At 46.2% G+C, this 13,734-nt stretch overlaps 6 protein-coding genes across 6 annotated transcripts; 3 read left to right on the top strand and 3 right to left on the bottom strand.

Annotated features, from left to right (window-relative positions):
- Positions 1-178: 178 nt before the first annotated feature.
- Positions 179-1,105, bottom strand: TGAM01_v206605 (hypothetical protein; the record flags this gene model as incomplete). The annotated part of the gene is made up of 1 exon (XM_018801637.1): positions 179-1,105. One exon carries the CDS (start codon positions 1,103-1,105, stop codon positions 179-181), a length of 927 nt encoding a protein of 308 aa, XP_018664952.1.
- A 2,449-nt stretch (positions 1,106-3,554) lies between these two features.
- Positions 3,555-4,258, top strand: TGAM01_v206604 (nitroreductase; the record flags this gene model as incomplete). The annotated part of the gene is made up of 2 exons (XM_018801638.1): positions 3,555-3,863; positions 3,932-4,258. 2 exons carry the CDS (start codon positions 3,555-3,557, stop codon positions 4,256-4,258), a joined length of 636 nt encoding a protein of 211 aa, XP_018664953.1.
- A 561-nt stretch (positions 4,259-4,819) lies between these two features.
- TGAM01_v206603 (subtilase) lies at positions 4,820-6,177 on the bottom strand (the record flags this gene model as incomplete). The annotated part of the gene is made up of 3 exons (XM_018801639.1): positions 4,820-5,419; positions 5,495-5,824; positions 5,878-6,177. The coding sequence occupies 3 exons, from the start codon at positions 6,175-6,177 to the stop codon at positions 4,820-4,822; spliced, it is 1,230 nt and encodes a 409-aa protein (XP_018664954.1).
- Positions 6,178-7,539: 1,362 nt separating this feature from the next.
- TGAM01_v206602 (hypothetical protein) lies at positions 7,540-8,504 on the bottom strand (the record flags this gene model as incomplete). The annotated part of the gene is made up of 2 exons (XM_018801640.1): positions 7,540-8,319; positions 8,391-8,504. The coding sequence occupies 2 exons, from the start codon at positions 8,502-8,504 to the stop codon at positions 7,540-7,542; spliced, it is 894 nt and encodes a 297-aa protein (XP_018664955.1).
- Positions 8,505-10,234: 1,730 nt separating this feature from the next.
- On the top strand, positions 10,235-11,263 carry TGAM01_v206601 (hypothetical protein; the record flags this gene model as incomplete). The annotated part of the gene is made up of 1 exon (XM_018801641.1): positions 10,235-11,263. The coding sequence occupies one exon, from the start codon at positions 10,235-10,237 to the stop codon at positions 11,261-11,263; it is 1,029 nt and encodes a 342-aa protein (XP_018664956.1).
- Positions 11,264-11,750: 487 nt separating this feature from the next.
- On the top strand, positions 11,751-13,474 carry TGAM01_v206600 (hypothetical protein; the record flags this gene model as incomplete). The annotated part of the gene is made up of 5 exons (XM_024549905.1): positions 11,751-11,860; positions 11,933-12,628; positions 12,689-13,012; positions 13,076-13,365; positions 13,425-13,474. 5 exons carry the CDS (start codon positions 11,751-11,753, stop codon positions 13,472-13,474), a joined length of 1,470 nt encoding a protein of 489 aa, XP_024405379.1.
- Positions 13,475-13,734: the final 260 nt, after the last annotated feature.

Genomic DNA, 13,734 nt, shown 5'->3' with positions numbered 1-13,734 from the left:
CAAGTAAATGTTCTCTGCACCCATTGGTATGATTATATATCTCAATGCAGGGTCATAAGTCGCCAAAAGTCGCCAAAGAGAATACACACTATTGCTAGCTGCGTTTCCGGACATGCTTCGATAGAAATATAACTACTTTCCAGGATAAATTGACCCTTCAAAGATGCCAAAGAACGCATTAACCTCGTGGCCGCCATACCCTTTGCCCTTCCGTCACTGATTCGTTCCCTGGTAGTATTTCCCTCAGCATCTCATTCACCCCCTTCCTTTCATCCCGTGCCATTTCCCAGTGCCTGGGATATCCCAAGCTGACCTCTTCATACCTCACGCCTTCCTTTACATCAGTACGTCTAACATGCAGATGTCCTGATACGACCACTTGCGCTCCTCCGTAGTCAGCACCGAAACGCCCAGGTTCCGCCCAGTCTTGAGTCCTTTTAGTCCCGCACCACAGGGAGAATCGTGGAATCTTCGGGATGTATACCAAGTCCTCTCGCAATGGCCAGTGATTCACAATCACAAATTTGGTATTTGGATACCGTGCTGAATATTCGGAGAATTTTTGCTCCCATCTCTCGCATAGTGCTGTACACCATTCGTCCCGTGACTCATACGGGTCTGGATGCAATAACGCTTCATCCGTAGCCCAAACGTTGTCTTCCATTGCCCAATCCAGTGCGCCTTCTCGAGAGACATCATCTGGCCGGAAAGAATAGTCGTATAGCGTAAATATAAGTGCAATCACGACGTTGACTCCATCCGATCTCCGCCAGAGCATCCAATCATCCTCGGGAGTAAGGACTCCGTACTGCCGGGCTAGCTCTACCAAGGCGTTGTACTTTGCCTCTCCTCGAAGATTGTCAGCAGGGTGCTTAGCCACGGAGGGAGAGACGGAGTAGAGCTCATGGTTTCCCGGGACCCAGAACACGTGTGTGAAACAAGCTTTGGCGCGTTCAAACACATTGATCAAATGCGTGGCTGATTCGCCAATATCACCCGCAAGGATCAAGCCTGAGCCAGGCGGCTTAGGCTGCAAAAGATCCCACTGGGAAGCATTAAGAGGATATGCAACGTGCAAATCGGAGATACCATATAGCTTCGCCATCGTCGCTTTGCTATGTCGAGAAGAGGCTGGACAGAGTGGGGTTAAGAGCTGCCGAAGTGATAACGTTTGCTTACTAAAATGAGATTTTAATCCTCTCTATTGCATCATGTATAGCTAAATACTATCATATAGATACATATAAGATACAATTATCGGACTAAGGAATAGGTGTCACGACATGAATACTTGTTGAATGAAAAACGAGCCCCGCGCTGATCAGATGAGGTCACTATCCTTTTAAAGAATATCTACTCTAACGATATTCCAATGTTATCAATGTGTTATCAATAAGCTATGCCTAGATATGACTGGACAGTAGTCTTCTAAATGTATTACGGCCTCAATTTGCATTGTTCTAATCAGTTGCCTCTGCGCTGAAACGCCATAAATACCTATAAGCAGCCGTACTCTAGGTTATTGGGGATTAAGAGGTGATGTGATGGAAGCAAGCTAGCTTCACCATAGTTGTTATCGTCTCCATCGTCAGCTTAGTCAGAATACTGGTCGCGCTACATCTACCCGCTCGGTCATGGCTCTTCGAAGAGCACCAGCATCACTATCCTTGAGAGGGTTTGGAAGATGGGGAAATGATCTACACTTGGATCGTAGAATTCGGGATGCATAGCTACACGAAATCTACTCCGTTTTCCGAGCTATTCTAAACGCGATACCCGCAGGCAGATACGCTAATGCTGGGCTAATGTCTAAGAACGAGAGTTGCTCTATCCCCTAGGTATCTTTTAGATTGCATAAATGTCGTTTATCAGGGTTAAAGTTCAACCGCTTCTGTCCTATCTATCTAGTACTGCTTGCTCGGGCTGAAGTTACGCGTTATATAATGCTTAGGCTCTGTGATTCCCTTCTTTTTTGTGCCGCAAATGGGTGCATTTGTGTGTATAGGTCTCAGAAAAAGAGAAGAAAAAGGCGCAACATCGCTACCGACGAAATGGCCCATTTGTTTGTTTTGATCAGGCAATCAATATTTGCATTCTGCATCGGACGAAGTTGCGAAGTGCAGCAGAGCGATACTGACGTGGAATAGGGAACCAGGAGTGCAGCGCTCAATCTATCTATATACTCATGCAATAACCTACGATGAACAGCTGAAATAGAGCCGGCATTGCAAAAATCACATGCTTAGCATTGTGTGTGACGTTTATGAATCGAGCTAGCCCTACCTCTAGACTGGCCCTTTTGCTGAAGACTATCCATCATACCGATTCAGCTATTCAGTATTATCGGCTATTCCATGGAACCCTGGGTGATCGTTATGAGACAGCTCTTATACCGCTCTACGATTACAATTAACTTGGATAGAGCATAAATCGATCTCTCTAACGTACTAAACTAAACAGTAGCCCTTCTTGGATACGGGGCTCAAAGAGCATTTTGTGTTTGGAGACATTATACTGATGAGTCGAGATTGGACCATCTCACAATTTACAACGCCGCGCCCCGCCGGTTGGATTAATACTCCCAGAGTCGTCAGATGCCGCCAACAGAGGTCGCGTTTAGCCAAGATGTGCTGATGTCTAAATCACTTTTGTTCTTGTATATACAATTTACAGTTTTGGCCACTCGAGAATAGTCTGCGTATCTCATACAGAAGAATTATAGGTTACGCGCCTTTCGTCGTTGATTACCCTTGATCATTTTTACCCCGCTACCACAACGACAAAATGGTATCTTGGCGGCTGTGTAAGTACAATGGCCGACTAATTGGCAGAAGCCGCCGCTGCTGATTGTACATGAGTATGCAGCGATATCTTAGTATTGCTTTTCATATTAGTCTAAGTGTTACCTGTCCTTCTTACGGCTTTGCCTATTATTCTTTGAGGCTCTTTTCCAGGCTGTAATGCGCTTGTTATCAAATCGTCTGCGAAGTCTGCGCATCACAAACCTCAATACCCATGCCACTACTAGTGATGAGCTGGCCGCTTAGTCAATTGTCGCTTGCGTTTTGACCTGCAGCACTCAAAATACCCAAGTGTACTATTTACTCCTTTTGCATCCTCAAGCGCCTACATTACCAATCAATTGGGCGGTTAATTCTCAACAAGTTGATGCCTACCTACAAAAGTTGCTAGCAAACTGGTTATTGCGTTACCCGCGCGGGAATTATCTAATACCAATCTTGCTCGCCGCTTTTTGTACAGAAAACCACGCTCTTTGGAAACTGACTAACTATTGGTACTAGCCAAATTACAAACTATGTGTCAGCAGCCAAAAGCCACTCTGTAATGCCAGCCTAAGCCATTTCTAAGCTTGGCCTATGGAGAGGAGGAGGCTGTAATAAATTAGCCAAAAGGCAAAAGTCAAGAATTCGTATATATTGTGCTACAGCCGCTCTCAAAAGTCGTGCATCAATCAGCTTTCGCATCACATTCAGATACATCACTTCACAGCACCTTAACTCTTTTCATAGCCACATTAACATCCAATCGCCGATATGTCTTCCACCGTGTCCGCTGATCAATTCCTGGCTGCCGCCAAGTACCGCCGCACCGTCTACGGCCTCAAAGGTACCTCTGCTGTCTCTGACAAGCGAGTTGAGCAAATCGTCGGAGAGGTTCTCTCTTTCTCGCCATCTTCATACAACACCCAGCCAGTTCGCGTTACTATTGTGACTGGCGAGAAGCACAAGCAGCTGTGGGACATCATCATCAAGACATCCGAGCCCATCCTTAAGGGCGCCGGCGAGGCAGTATGGGCGACCATGAGCGGTATCTTTGAGTCGCACAAGGCATCATATGGATCGGTAGGCATTCTTCCTCTTGATGAGACTCTTCCATAGCAATTATTCTTTCAATACTGACAAAACGGCAGGTTGTTTTCTGGGAGAGTGGCGACAGCATCAAGGCAGCTGGAGAGACACACAAGTCGGGCGCCCACATGTTCGGCCAATTTGCGGAGCACACGACCGGTATGGCTCAGATTCTCGTCTGGACCGCTCTTGAGTTGGAGGGACTGGGTGCCAACCTCCAGCACATGCAGGCCATTCCTCCCGTTGAAGCGGAGATCAAGAAGTTCCTCCAGGTGCCTGCCGACTACTCACTGAAGGCCCACTTGAACTATGGTGATGAGCCCGGCCCACACAGCACCACCGTCCCTGAGAAGCTTCCCCTCAGCGAGACCCTGAAGATTGTCAACTAAATACATGTTTGCGAGCTACAACTTCTCAGCGCATCTTAGAACTATAGAAAGCTGCTTTAGCGTTACATTCAAAATGAAAGTGAAAATGAACATTTACATATAACATGCATGCTCTCAAGTACATATATATATATTAAAACGCAGGAATTTAGTGATTTGTAGAATTGAACTACTAGTGAGTGCACGGCGTTTATCACTAGGTTTATATGCGGGGTTAAAAAAATACAAAATCTCCGACGGTAAAGCCATCAGAAGAGAAGCCTTGTTTTCTTAATCCAACAATAAGACATACATGTTATACAGTTACAATACTACAATATTCGCCATTTTGGAACGAACTACGCAGCGTCAGGAAACATTAAAGCAAGGGTTTTCTGTTGTATCTTCTTGTTTTAGCGACCTATAGAGGGACATCTATTTACGTTGGAGATGCTGTAGAAATCCATATACCGACCGCACCCCATCATGGTGATCATTTCCTTCAATGAGCTAAGCAAGCTAAGCAACTGCTAAGCTGCCCTTCCATGAACATTTTGCCTCATCCTTCGCTTCATCAACGTCTTAAGAGCTGTTTCCGTTGAAGATGATAACGTTGGGGCTGCCGTTAAGGCTTCCGGTTACACGACCAGATGTAGCCAGAGCCTTAATTCGGTTAGTGACAGCAGTAGGAGTGGTGAGGCCCTCAAGGGATTGAAGATAGAGGGCCAGGCCAACAACGTGAGGCGTAGCCATAGAAGTGCCGCTGATAGTGTTGGTAGCAGTGTTGGATCCAATCCAAGACGACAGAATGCTAACACCAGGGGCAAAGACATCAACGCCAGCACCATAATTGGTGAAGGAAGCAGTGCGCCAGTTGACGTCCAGTGCGGCAACGGTAATAGCATTAGCAACATTAGCAGGAGAAGTGCCAGAGACTGGCTGCGGGTTCCCCAGAGAGTCGCCATTACCAGCGGCGACAATGGTAAGCACGCCCTGGTTAAAGGCTGCGTTGATGGCAGTTGTCCAGGTGGATGAGGCAGGGCCTCCAAGCGACATGTTAATAGCAGACTTGCTAGCACGCTTTTTCGAGACGATGTCGTTTACAGCCCAGTTATAGCCGTCAAGGATAACAGAGGTGGAAGCGCTTTCGCCAGCAAAGACCTTGACAGAGATTAGGCTAGCCTATCGGCAGTATTAAGTCAGTCTTGAATGCATATATGTATCCGCAGCAAAAGAAGTCGACGAAGAATAGCTCACCTGCTTGGCAACACCATATGTAGAGCCGGCAATTGTTCCAGAAACATGAGTGCCATGGCCGAGAGTGTCGACATGCTGTCCTCCTGCGGCATTATAGCCAAGGCTGGCACGTCCGCCGAATTGCTGGTGAGAAGTGTTGATACCGGAGTCAACCACATAGGCAAAGGTGCCGGTGCCAGCAGAGCTATCATAAATGTAGCTTGTGGATCCAGAAGTGCGGTGGGAAACAGTGCCGAGGCCCCAAGGCGCACCAGATTGAGTGGTTAAAGCACGCTTGTCTTCAACAATATCCGACAGATGCATAATGTAGTCTGGCTCAACAGATGCGACCTGACAATCTGATTAGCTTTCTTTGTTTTCATCAGGATATAGTGAATATTTACATCGGGGTTGGACTTGATCTGTTCGAGTGTTTCCTCGTCAAACTCGCCTGCATAAGCATTCCAAGTATGAATGTTGTAAGTCTTCTCGACACCAGCAGTGCCACGCTTGGTCAAAGAACGACTGTGGATGTCGTTTACCCAAGCCAAGTGAGAGTCGGTATCAATAGAGGCACCCTCTTTAAGAGTGATGATGAACTTGTTAGGCACAGCTTCAGGCTTCTTGTGAAGGGCTGCGGGAGCAGCGAGGACAGCTGGGAGCAAAGCTCCGAGATAGAGAGCGAGACGACGAATGCTAGTCATGGCTGTGGATGTTCTCTATGTAGTGGAGGAGAGAAGAGAGGAAGTCGATGGCTGTTCCAACTTGCCAGATATTCTTGCGAATACAGCCAACTTAAATAGTTTTCATCACCACTGCGGATGAAGTGCTCGATTTCGCTATCTGAAGCCTCCATCACGTCTACCAGAATTACTCCATTGTTAATTGCTTGCCAAGCCTCTGAGTATAGATATCCAAGCTGCCTAAAAAGAACTAGGACGAATAGATCACACCAAGACTATATGTTTGTGTTACGGCAGCCACGGTGCCCAGATCTTGGCGGCTAGTTTGAATGCGGAAAGAAGCATGATGAAGAAGTAGTATTTCCAAAGCCCTCAACTGAGAAACGGATGAAGATGGGTTGATAAAAGGCCTATCTCTTGAAGTCGATATCTTGCTATTCAGTATTTCCGGTCCAAGGGTGCTGTCTCCAATCTCTTCATCACTACCAGACAAATAATACAAATGGCGAATCTATACAATTTAAGATTCATTTAAGGTTATTTGACGCCTGTAGACTAAGATTCTCTAATTTACGCTTAAAATCGAACACTCGATGGCTGTTTGTATCTCAGGTGAAAATGCCGAATGCCGTGCGGACCAAAGTTGCGCCAATAGCTGTGCACCTGCTTTTTAAGTTATCATGTCCGAGGATTAAGGAACCTTTGAATAGAACGCACGGCAAGGCTCTAATAGCGCAATCATAGCCGGCGCCTTATCAAGATTTAAGAAGGAGGGGTGGCCGGATAGCGGAACTTTTTATATTGCCCAAATGGGAAGGTGATTCTGCTAGATCGCTGCCGAAGTTTTCAATATTGCGGATTGCACGTTATTGGGAATCCGCTATTGTGGAGCGCTGGGATCTCGGATTATTATCCATGCTGCTCCCACAAAGCGGCTGAAGATTGTAAGTGATAAGAGACGGCAAACGACATGTGATGCTTTTGTTTGTAAAAAGACGTGATAGAGAGTGCTCCCCACACGTGGAAGTCAAGCGCTAGAAAAGATAATTGCATCAATATTTTTAATACTGCTCTTAAAAATTATCCACATGAAACACAGCACAAGGCGTATTACTAAGGAAGGTACCTAGGTATCACTTTATTTAAGAAAGATGTTGCTTGTTATACTAGCTCATGATTTAGGTAGCAGCGAATGGCTTGGGGTACAAACTTGTGACGAAGAATGAAATATGATCAAACTCAGCAGCTTTAAGCTTGAATTCGGCAGAAAATATTGGCAAGAGTGTTGGATTTCTTATTTTATAGTTTATATCATATACCTAGCAGGAGATTGTGATAGTACCCTCTCTCTTGCGTATACCGCCGATGGCTAAAGTAAGGGATTTACACATATTTCTTCAGAAACGAAATCTGGACCGCAACATTCTCCTTGAAAATATCACCTTGGTATTGATCAAAGTGACCGCAATCTTTCAGCAGATGGAGCTGCTTGGGTCCTTGAGCTAACCCAAATGCCTGCAGGTCAAGCGACAGCAAGCTGTCATCTTTTTCTCCCACGACCATCAATAGAGGCGTGGGCGCAATGCGGTGAATATATCGGATAGGTTCGAACCTAAGTAACCGGAAAAGAGACATTGTAGTTAGTTTGTTCTCCCAATTGCCGCCTTGCTCGGCGGCATCTTGGAAAAAGCGGAAGCTAGCCGCATCTCGGAGTATAACGGGTGCAGTGCCAGCCTCAGCCTCGTCAAGCGTGGAAGCAACAACACGAGTGAGAGGCCATTCTTCTCCGCTGCGTATCTTGGCGCGGTCTTTTTGAACCATGTCGAGAAAAGGTTGCCCAGTGCCTATTAGTAGCTCCCCCGACACGAATGGAACCTGAACAACAACAGCTTTGACTCGGCGATCAATTGCTGCAGCAGTAATAGCCACTCCTCCTGAAAAACTCGTTCCCCAATACACGATACGTTCCGCGTCAACCTGTGGAAGAGACGCGGCGTAGTCAAAGGCTTCGATATAGTCATCCTGGAATTTGACAGGATCGGCATCGTATCTGCGACCACCGCTTTCTCCGAAGCCGCGATTATCGAAGACCAAGACATTGAAGCCTGCTTTCTGGAATTCGAGCGCAAAATTACCAAGAAAGTGTTCTTTAAGGGCCGTAATCTAATGTCGAGCCTTATTAGTCTTGTTCAAGTCTTCAAGCAATTCTTCCTAACATATTTCATCAAACATACCCCATGGGTCATGATAATACATGGGCCTTTTTCTGTGCTTGCTTGAAAGAACCAGCCTTTCAAAGTCACTCCATCAAATGTTGGGAAAGATACATTTTGATATGAGTTAGACATTTTGAAATAAAAATAACACCCGAGATGCTATAAGATAACTTGTACTGGTAGAAACGATAAAGAGGATTAAAAAGCAACAATGAACTTTCCTCTATCTTTATACCCGATTCCATCAGGGCTGAAAATAGTAACTAACTTTACATGGGCACGGACATAGCAATTGGTAATTCTTGATCAGTAAGCTTAAAGATAATATTTGTTTACTGATTAAGTGTATAGCTGAGCTTCAACAAAGTTTATATGACTATATTGCCCCTAGAAACTGACACAACAACACCAACGAGAATAACAAAGGAACAAGCGGGTGTGGCTAATCCAGACTTGAGGCTGTTCAAGAGATTAATAAACATACTTATGCGGAGTTACGTGGCTATATTGACAGAGGCTAACGCATGCTCGAAGAGTGGCATTGTATGCAACGATGCTTAATTTTCGAAACTTACGCTGGATATATTTCGTCCGGTAAGCTGAGTAAGATGTAAACAACGTTCAGCTGTAAGCGATTCGTAACACTATACGGAGAGCTGGCAGTGGAAGGCCTTGCAGTCGATTCAAAGACAACTCAATGAGTGCTGAATTGGATTCTTGATTGATGCTATTCTGTATCAAATCTGCAGTGGTAGTTAGGGTCGGTTTCGCATATGGCATTCTAGGATGAGGTTTTATTCAAGATTATTCTATCACCATTTTCCACCACCAGTCCCCTATGGGAAATTAGCAACTATTTCGGAACTGAAGTTTATTAATTAATATTGATTTTGGATACTATAATCTAAATATTAAGATCTCACTTTCATAGCGCCTATATAGCTATTACATTTCCGATTCGGACGAGTTGGGCTCGTCCTCCTACTGGCGGCCGGACGAGCTCGGAAGAGTTAGTGGACACGCCATAGCGCTGGTAGTGCCTCGTGGGTATCTCAAGCCTATAGATGCATTCCGCAGAGAGGGGTGGAGGAGAGGAGCTCGGTTCCGTACTCCGAAATCGCCTGGACTAAATCTCATTTTAGTTTGCTTACAGGCTGTGCTAGCTGTCTTGGCTGCTTTGTTGCTAACAGACTGCGCCACTCGATTCAAAACTTGACTGATGCTCTGGTGGGCAGCCCAGCACGTTGATAGACTGCATAGGAAAACGTCAAATAGCCAAATATTGGCTCTGGTATATTTTATAAGCCAATTGCTGAAGTCTCACAACAATGTTACTTGTAGATGTGGGCTTTTTGCTTGCCGCCTAATATCTGCTTCCCTGCAATAGCTCGTCAAATATTGCTGTGGAGACGGATCCACATAAAACATGCTAGGGGAGGCCTGGAGATGGCAGATCCAAAAACGCATAGTACCGTACTTGTAGCAACACACCTTGATATCCTCGATATCTCTTTGTAGATATACGTTTATAGACACATCTGTGCGCTTGCGTTATGAGAAAACTGCGCGACAGCTAGTTTTCAAAGCATCCGATGACATTAGCGTTTGGCATTTGGTTGCCGCTTGAGGCTTGTTTCAAGCATGCCACTTCCACGCTATCGAAGAAACTATTACAGCGCATGCATATGTTCGATGCTCTATCTGCCCCCCACAGGTTGGTACTAACGAATACCAAAAGTCGCTATTCTTGGAATCCCAACAAATGTTATCCTCCCACCATCTACTTCGTCGTTTCTGTTCGCGTTTTGCTGAAGCCATCAGCTTTCACAGCAGTAGTATCGCCATCATACCCAAACTGAAAAATGGGTGACGTGCGGCAGACCGTAAAACAGTCATTACCAGTGGACGTCAACAAACCATATGATCCTTCAACACTCAAAGATAAGACGATTCTTATCACTGGTGGCGCCAATGGCTTAGGCGCACATATGGTTCGCCATTGGGCCGCTCATGGAGCAAATATTATCGTCGGAGATGTTGCAGACCATGCCGGCGAAGAGCTTGTGGCCTCGCTTCGAATGGCTTATCCCAAAGGAGTTTTCGAGTTCCGGCACTGCGATGTCACAAATTGGGAGTCTCAAGTCAGCCTTTTTGAGGCCGCCGTCCAAATTAGTCCCTACAGCTCTGTAGACATTGTGGTTCCCAACGCCGGAATCATTCTCCCTGCAGAGGCTACAAAATTCGAGAATCCCGATTTTGTGAATGGGAAGATCCCGGAGCCTAATACAGCAACACTGGATGTGAACGTGAGAGGCGTCATTTACACGTCCCATCTTGCGCTGTACTACCTCCCGCGAAACAAGAGGTCTGACAGATGCCTTCTATTCGTGGGTTCCGTGGCCTCTATCATTCCGCTTCCCGGCCAGAGCCAATACAGCATGAGCAAACATGCTGTTCTGGGTCTCTTCCGCTCGCTGCGCGGCACAGCTTTCCTGAAGGATATTCGCATAAACATGATTGCACCCTACTATACTGCACAGACTAAGATGCTACAAGCAACAGCAGAAGCCCTTTTGCTCGCTGGCTCTGCTGGACCGGGCCAGGTTCCGGATGTCATTGATGCGGCAACACGACTGATTGCAGATGAAGCAGTGGCTGGTCGCGCCCTCGTCATCGGTCCACGACTGAAGCCTTATGATGCCGAAGATCTTGACTTGGCAAATGGAGGGGAAGCTGTTGAAGGTCAGGCAGTTTGGGAATGCTACGCGCACGATTATGACCAGGTGGAAACGTTTGTAAAGAGGTATCTATGGCTGTTGAACGCTGCAGCAAAGGCTCGGGGGATGCTGGCCTGGATTCGCGATGTCTTGGCTATATGGAAGAGAAGCTGAAAATTACACGGCTTTCGCAATGAATAACTGGTAATAGATAACATGATGCTCGTCGACTGTTCATTACATGCTAATGGTGAAAGGCTGGTTTTATTGGCGTGGTCACTGGCCGCGGGCCAGCTCGAATCGCGGACTCCTCGACGGTAGTTAGAATGGGTGCGTTGTACCTTTCGCAGATCACTTCTCAAGACCCAAATATGTATAGAGTTCAATGTTAAAGGAGTGGACAGAGCCTTTTAATTTAGTGATAGGATAACAGCCTGCATTCGCGGTCCATGAATGTTTGTCACAGCTAGAACTAGGGATTGCATGTGGCGAGTCGCTGTCCAATGCTGACAAAACCACATGTTCATTATCTAGTGGCCTTATCTGAGAGCTCCGCAATGTTAGTCTTTAGACGATTATTAAATATCAATGAGGATCCAAGCCCACAGCTGCGTCGGCCGATGCATCTTGAGCATCAGATTGATGAATCAGAGTTGTTCTCATGTCTGCCCAAATTCCGCTAACCCTAAAGGCCCAACGGCCTTGTCATTACTGTGCAAGTCGCAAACAAGGCTGCGATAGGTTGCTGCCCAAATGTTCTCGCTGCACCTCGTAAGTCCTTCTTCATTCACGTATGGACATATTTGACGTCATCTTTGTTCTGACGGAATGTCAATGTCACAGAAAATCTCTTAGGTGCGATTACAGCGTTCACCGAGATGGACGTGCCGTGACTCGCCAGAATGAAGCTCCTGCGCCAAGTAACGACCTGGTGGAATCACGCGGTTCTTGTTCTCTTGACCTCTCTGCCAAGGCCGAATCGTTATTGCTTCGCTTAGCGTGTGATAGCGGCAGCGAGGCGGCAGAGTTTGATGGACATAGCTGCCTATCCGAGCTATTCTTTAAAATACTTGACGCTTTCGATGTTGATATTCCGAATCTGCTGGACAGCTATTTTGCGAGCGTTCATCGATGGGTTCCCGTTATCGAAGAGGAGCATATCCGTCACAAATGTGCGAGTTTAGAGACTAGTAACCATGGCGATATTACACGTCTGCTACTGGCTTTCTATATTGTCATTCAATTTCCATGCAATCACGGAGGGCATTCAATGAATACTCGGCTCTATCGTACTATGAAACGGCTATTTATCATTGACCAGTCATCACCCGGTATCAAAGACCTTGATTTGTTGCAATATGGGATATTGCTTGGGGCTTATGAATGTTCACAAGGCCTGGAATCTGCCTATACCACATTGACACTATGCACGTCACTGGCCCGGATGATCGAAATCCAAAGCTACGAATCTAGTGGCCTGGACTCGAGACATTCTGAGGAAATGAGATTATGTGGTTATGCACTGGTAATCTTGGATCGGTAAGTCGAGACTCTCTAGATGAGGGTAGAAAGAGTCGCCGCTAAACAAGAACAAATTAGCCTCATCACACTCTCCCGCATGGACCATTGTCTGCCATTGCTGCTTCCGGACAAGCAATCCTTCCCCCTGGTAGAGGAACATGACCTTGAATTGGATGAAGGGTTGAAAGCCTACGGCTACGTGGGAAGAATGAGGATCACAGCAACTGTGGCACAATCAATTAGCGATGCTCTGGTGTATCTGCGCTGTTGTCGACTTGGAAGAACTCCGCCAGTTGATTACTATACTGTGGACAGCTCTGCGCAGGCTGCACTATTGACGCTTTTACGACTTTCCGAAGAGAAAGCATTCCTCAACTGTGAACCAACGTCAATGGCAATCAGGTGAAAAAAGCCCAAGTCTGTGAGATCTGGAGACTTAGACTTACCACTCATACATGCCCTTAGTACCCTCATGATACTTCGAACCACCTATGACAGGAGCAGAAACGGCCCTAGGGACCCCAAAGACGCCACTGCGTTGTGGTCCATAGCGAGCATGAGTTTAGAAATGTGTCTCTCGGCTGCTGACTTCATAAGATGCAACGGCATTGAGAACTTGTCATTCGTTGGCCTTTGTTGTGTATGGCGAGCGGTTTTACCCTTAGTGGGCCTCAAGGAGTTTCAAATTTCGGCCCAAGAGCTGGAGACTCTCAGAAGTGAGCTGGAGCGCTTTAGCAGCTGTTGGGCAATAGGCGGTATGTAAAGTCATGTAACTTTTGTGATGAAATCTCAAGTTGGCGTTAATCATTCTCAGTGGTCTTTTTACAACACTTTGATCAATTAGTTCACCTACGAAGCCTTTAAATACCAACCTAGTAAGTGCCAGCTGCATTGGGAGGAAGGTATCTCAGATGCCCTGACAAAAATTAGGCTTCTTTTGGTACGATCTTTTCAAGTTCCTTACAAGCTGTTTTCGATGACTTTTGAGCATCACCACAACAAGCTGACTGACCGTCCATGGTTGGAATGACAGACTAGTCTATTGCCGAGGAAGAAATCTTGGTATGAACATATCTTATCACATAGAGAGTATATCATTAAAACTCTCCTTTGGACTGACTCTC

This window comes from Trichoderma gamsii (genome assembly GCF_001481775.2).
Source record: "Trichoderma gamsii strain T6085 chromosome Unknown Scaffold_22.2, whole genome shotgun sequence".
Classification (NCBI taxonomy): Eukaryota; Fungi; Ascomycota; class Sordariomycetes; order Hypocreales; family Hypocreaceae; genus Trichoderma; species Trichoderma gamsii.
Note: the sequence above shows the minus strand (reverse complement) of the source record. Positions and strands in the feature narration are given on the sequence as shown.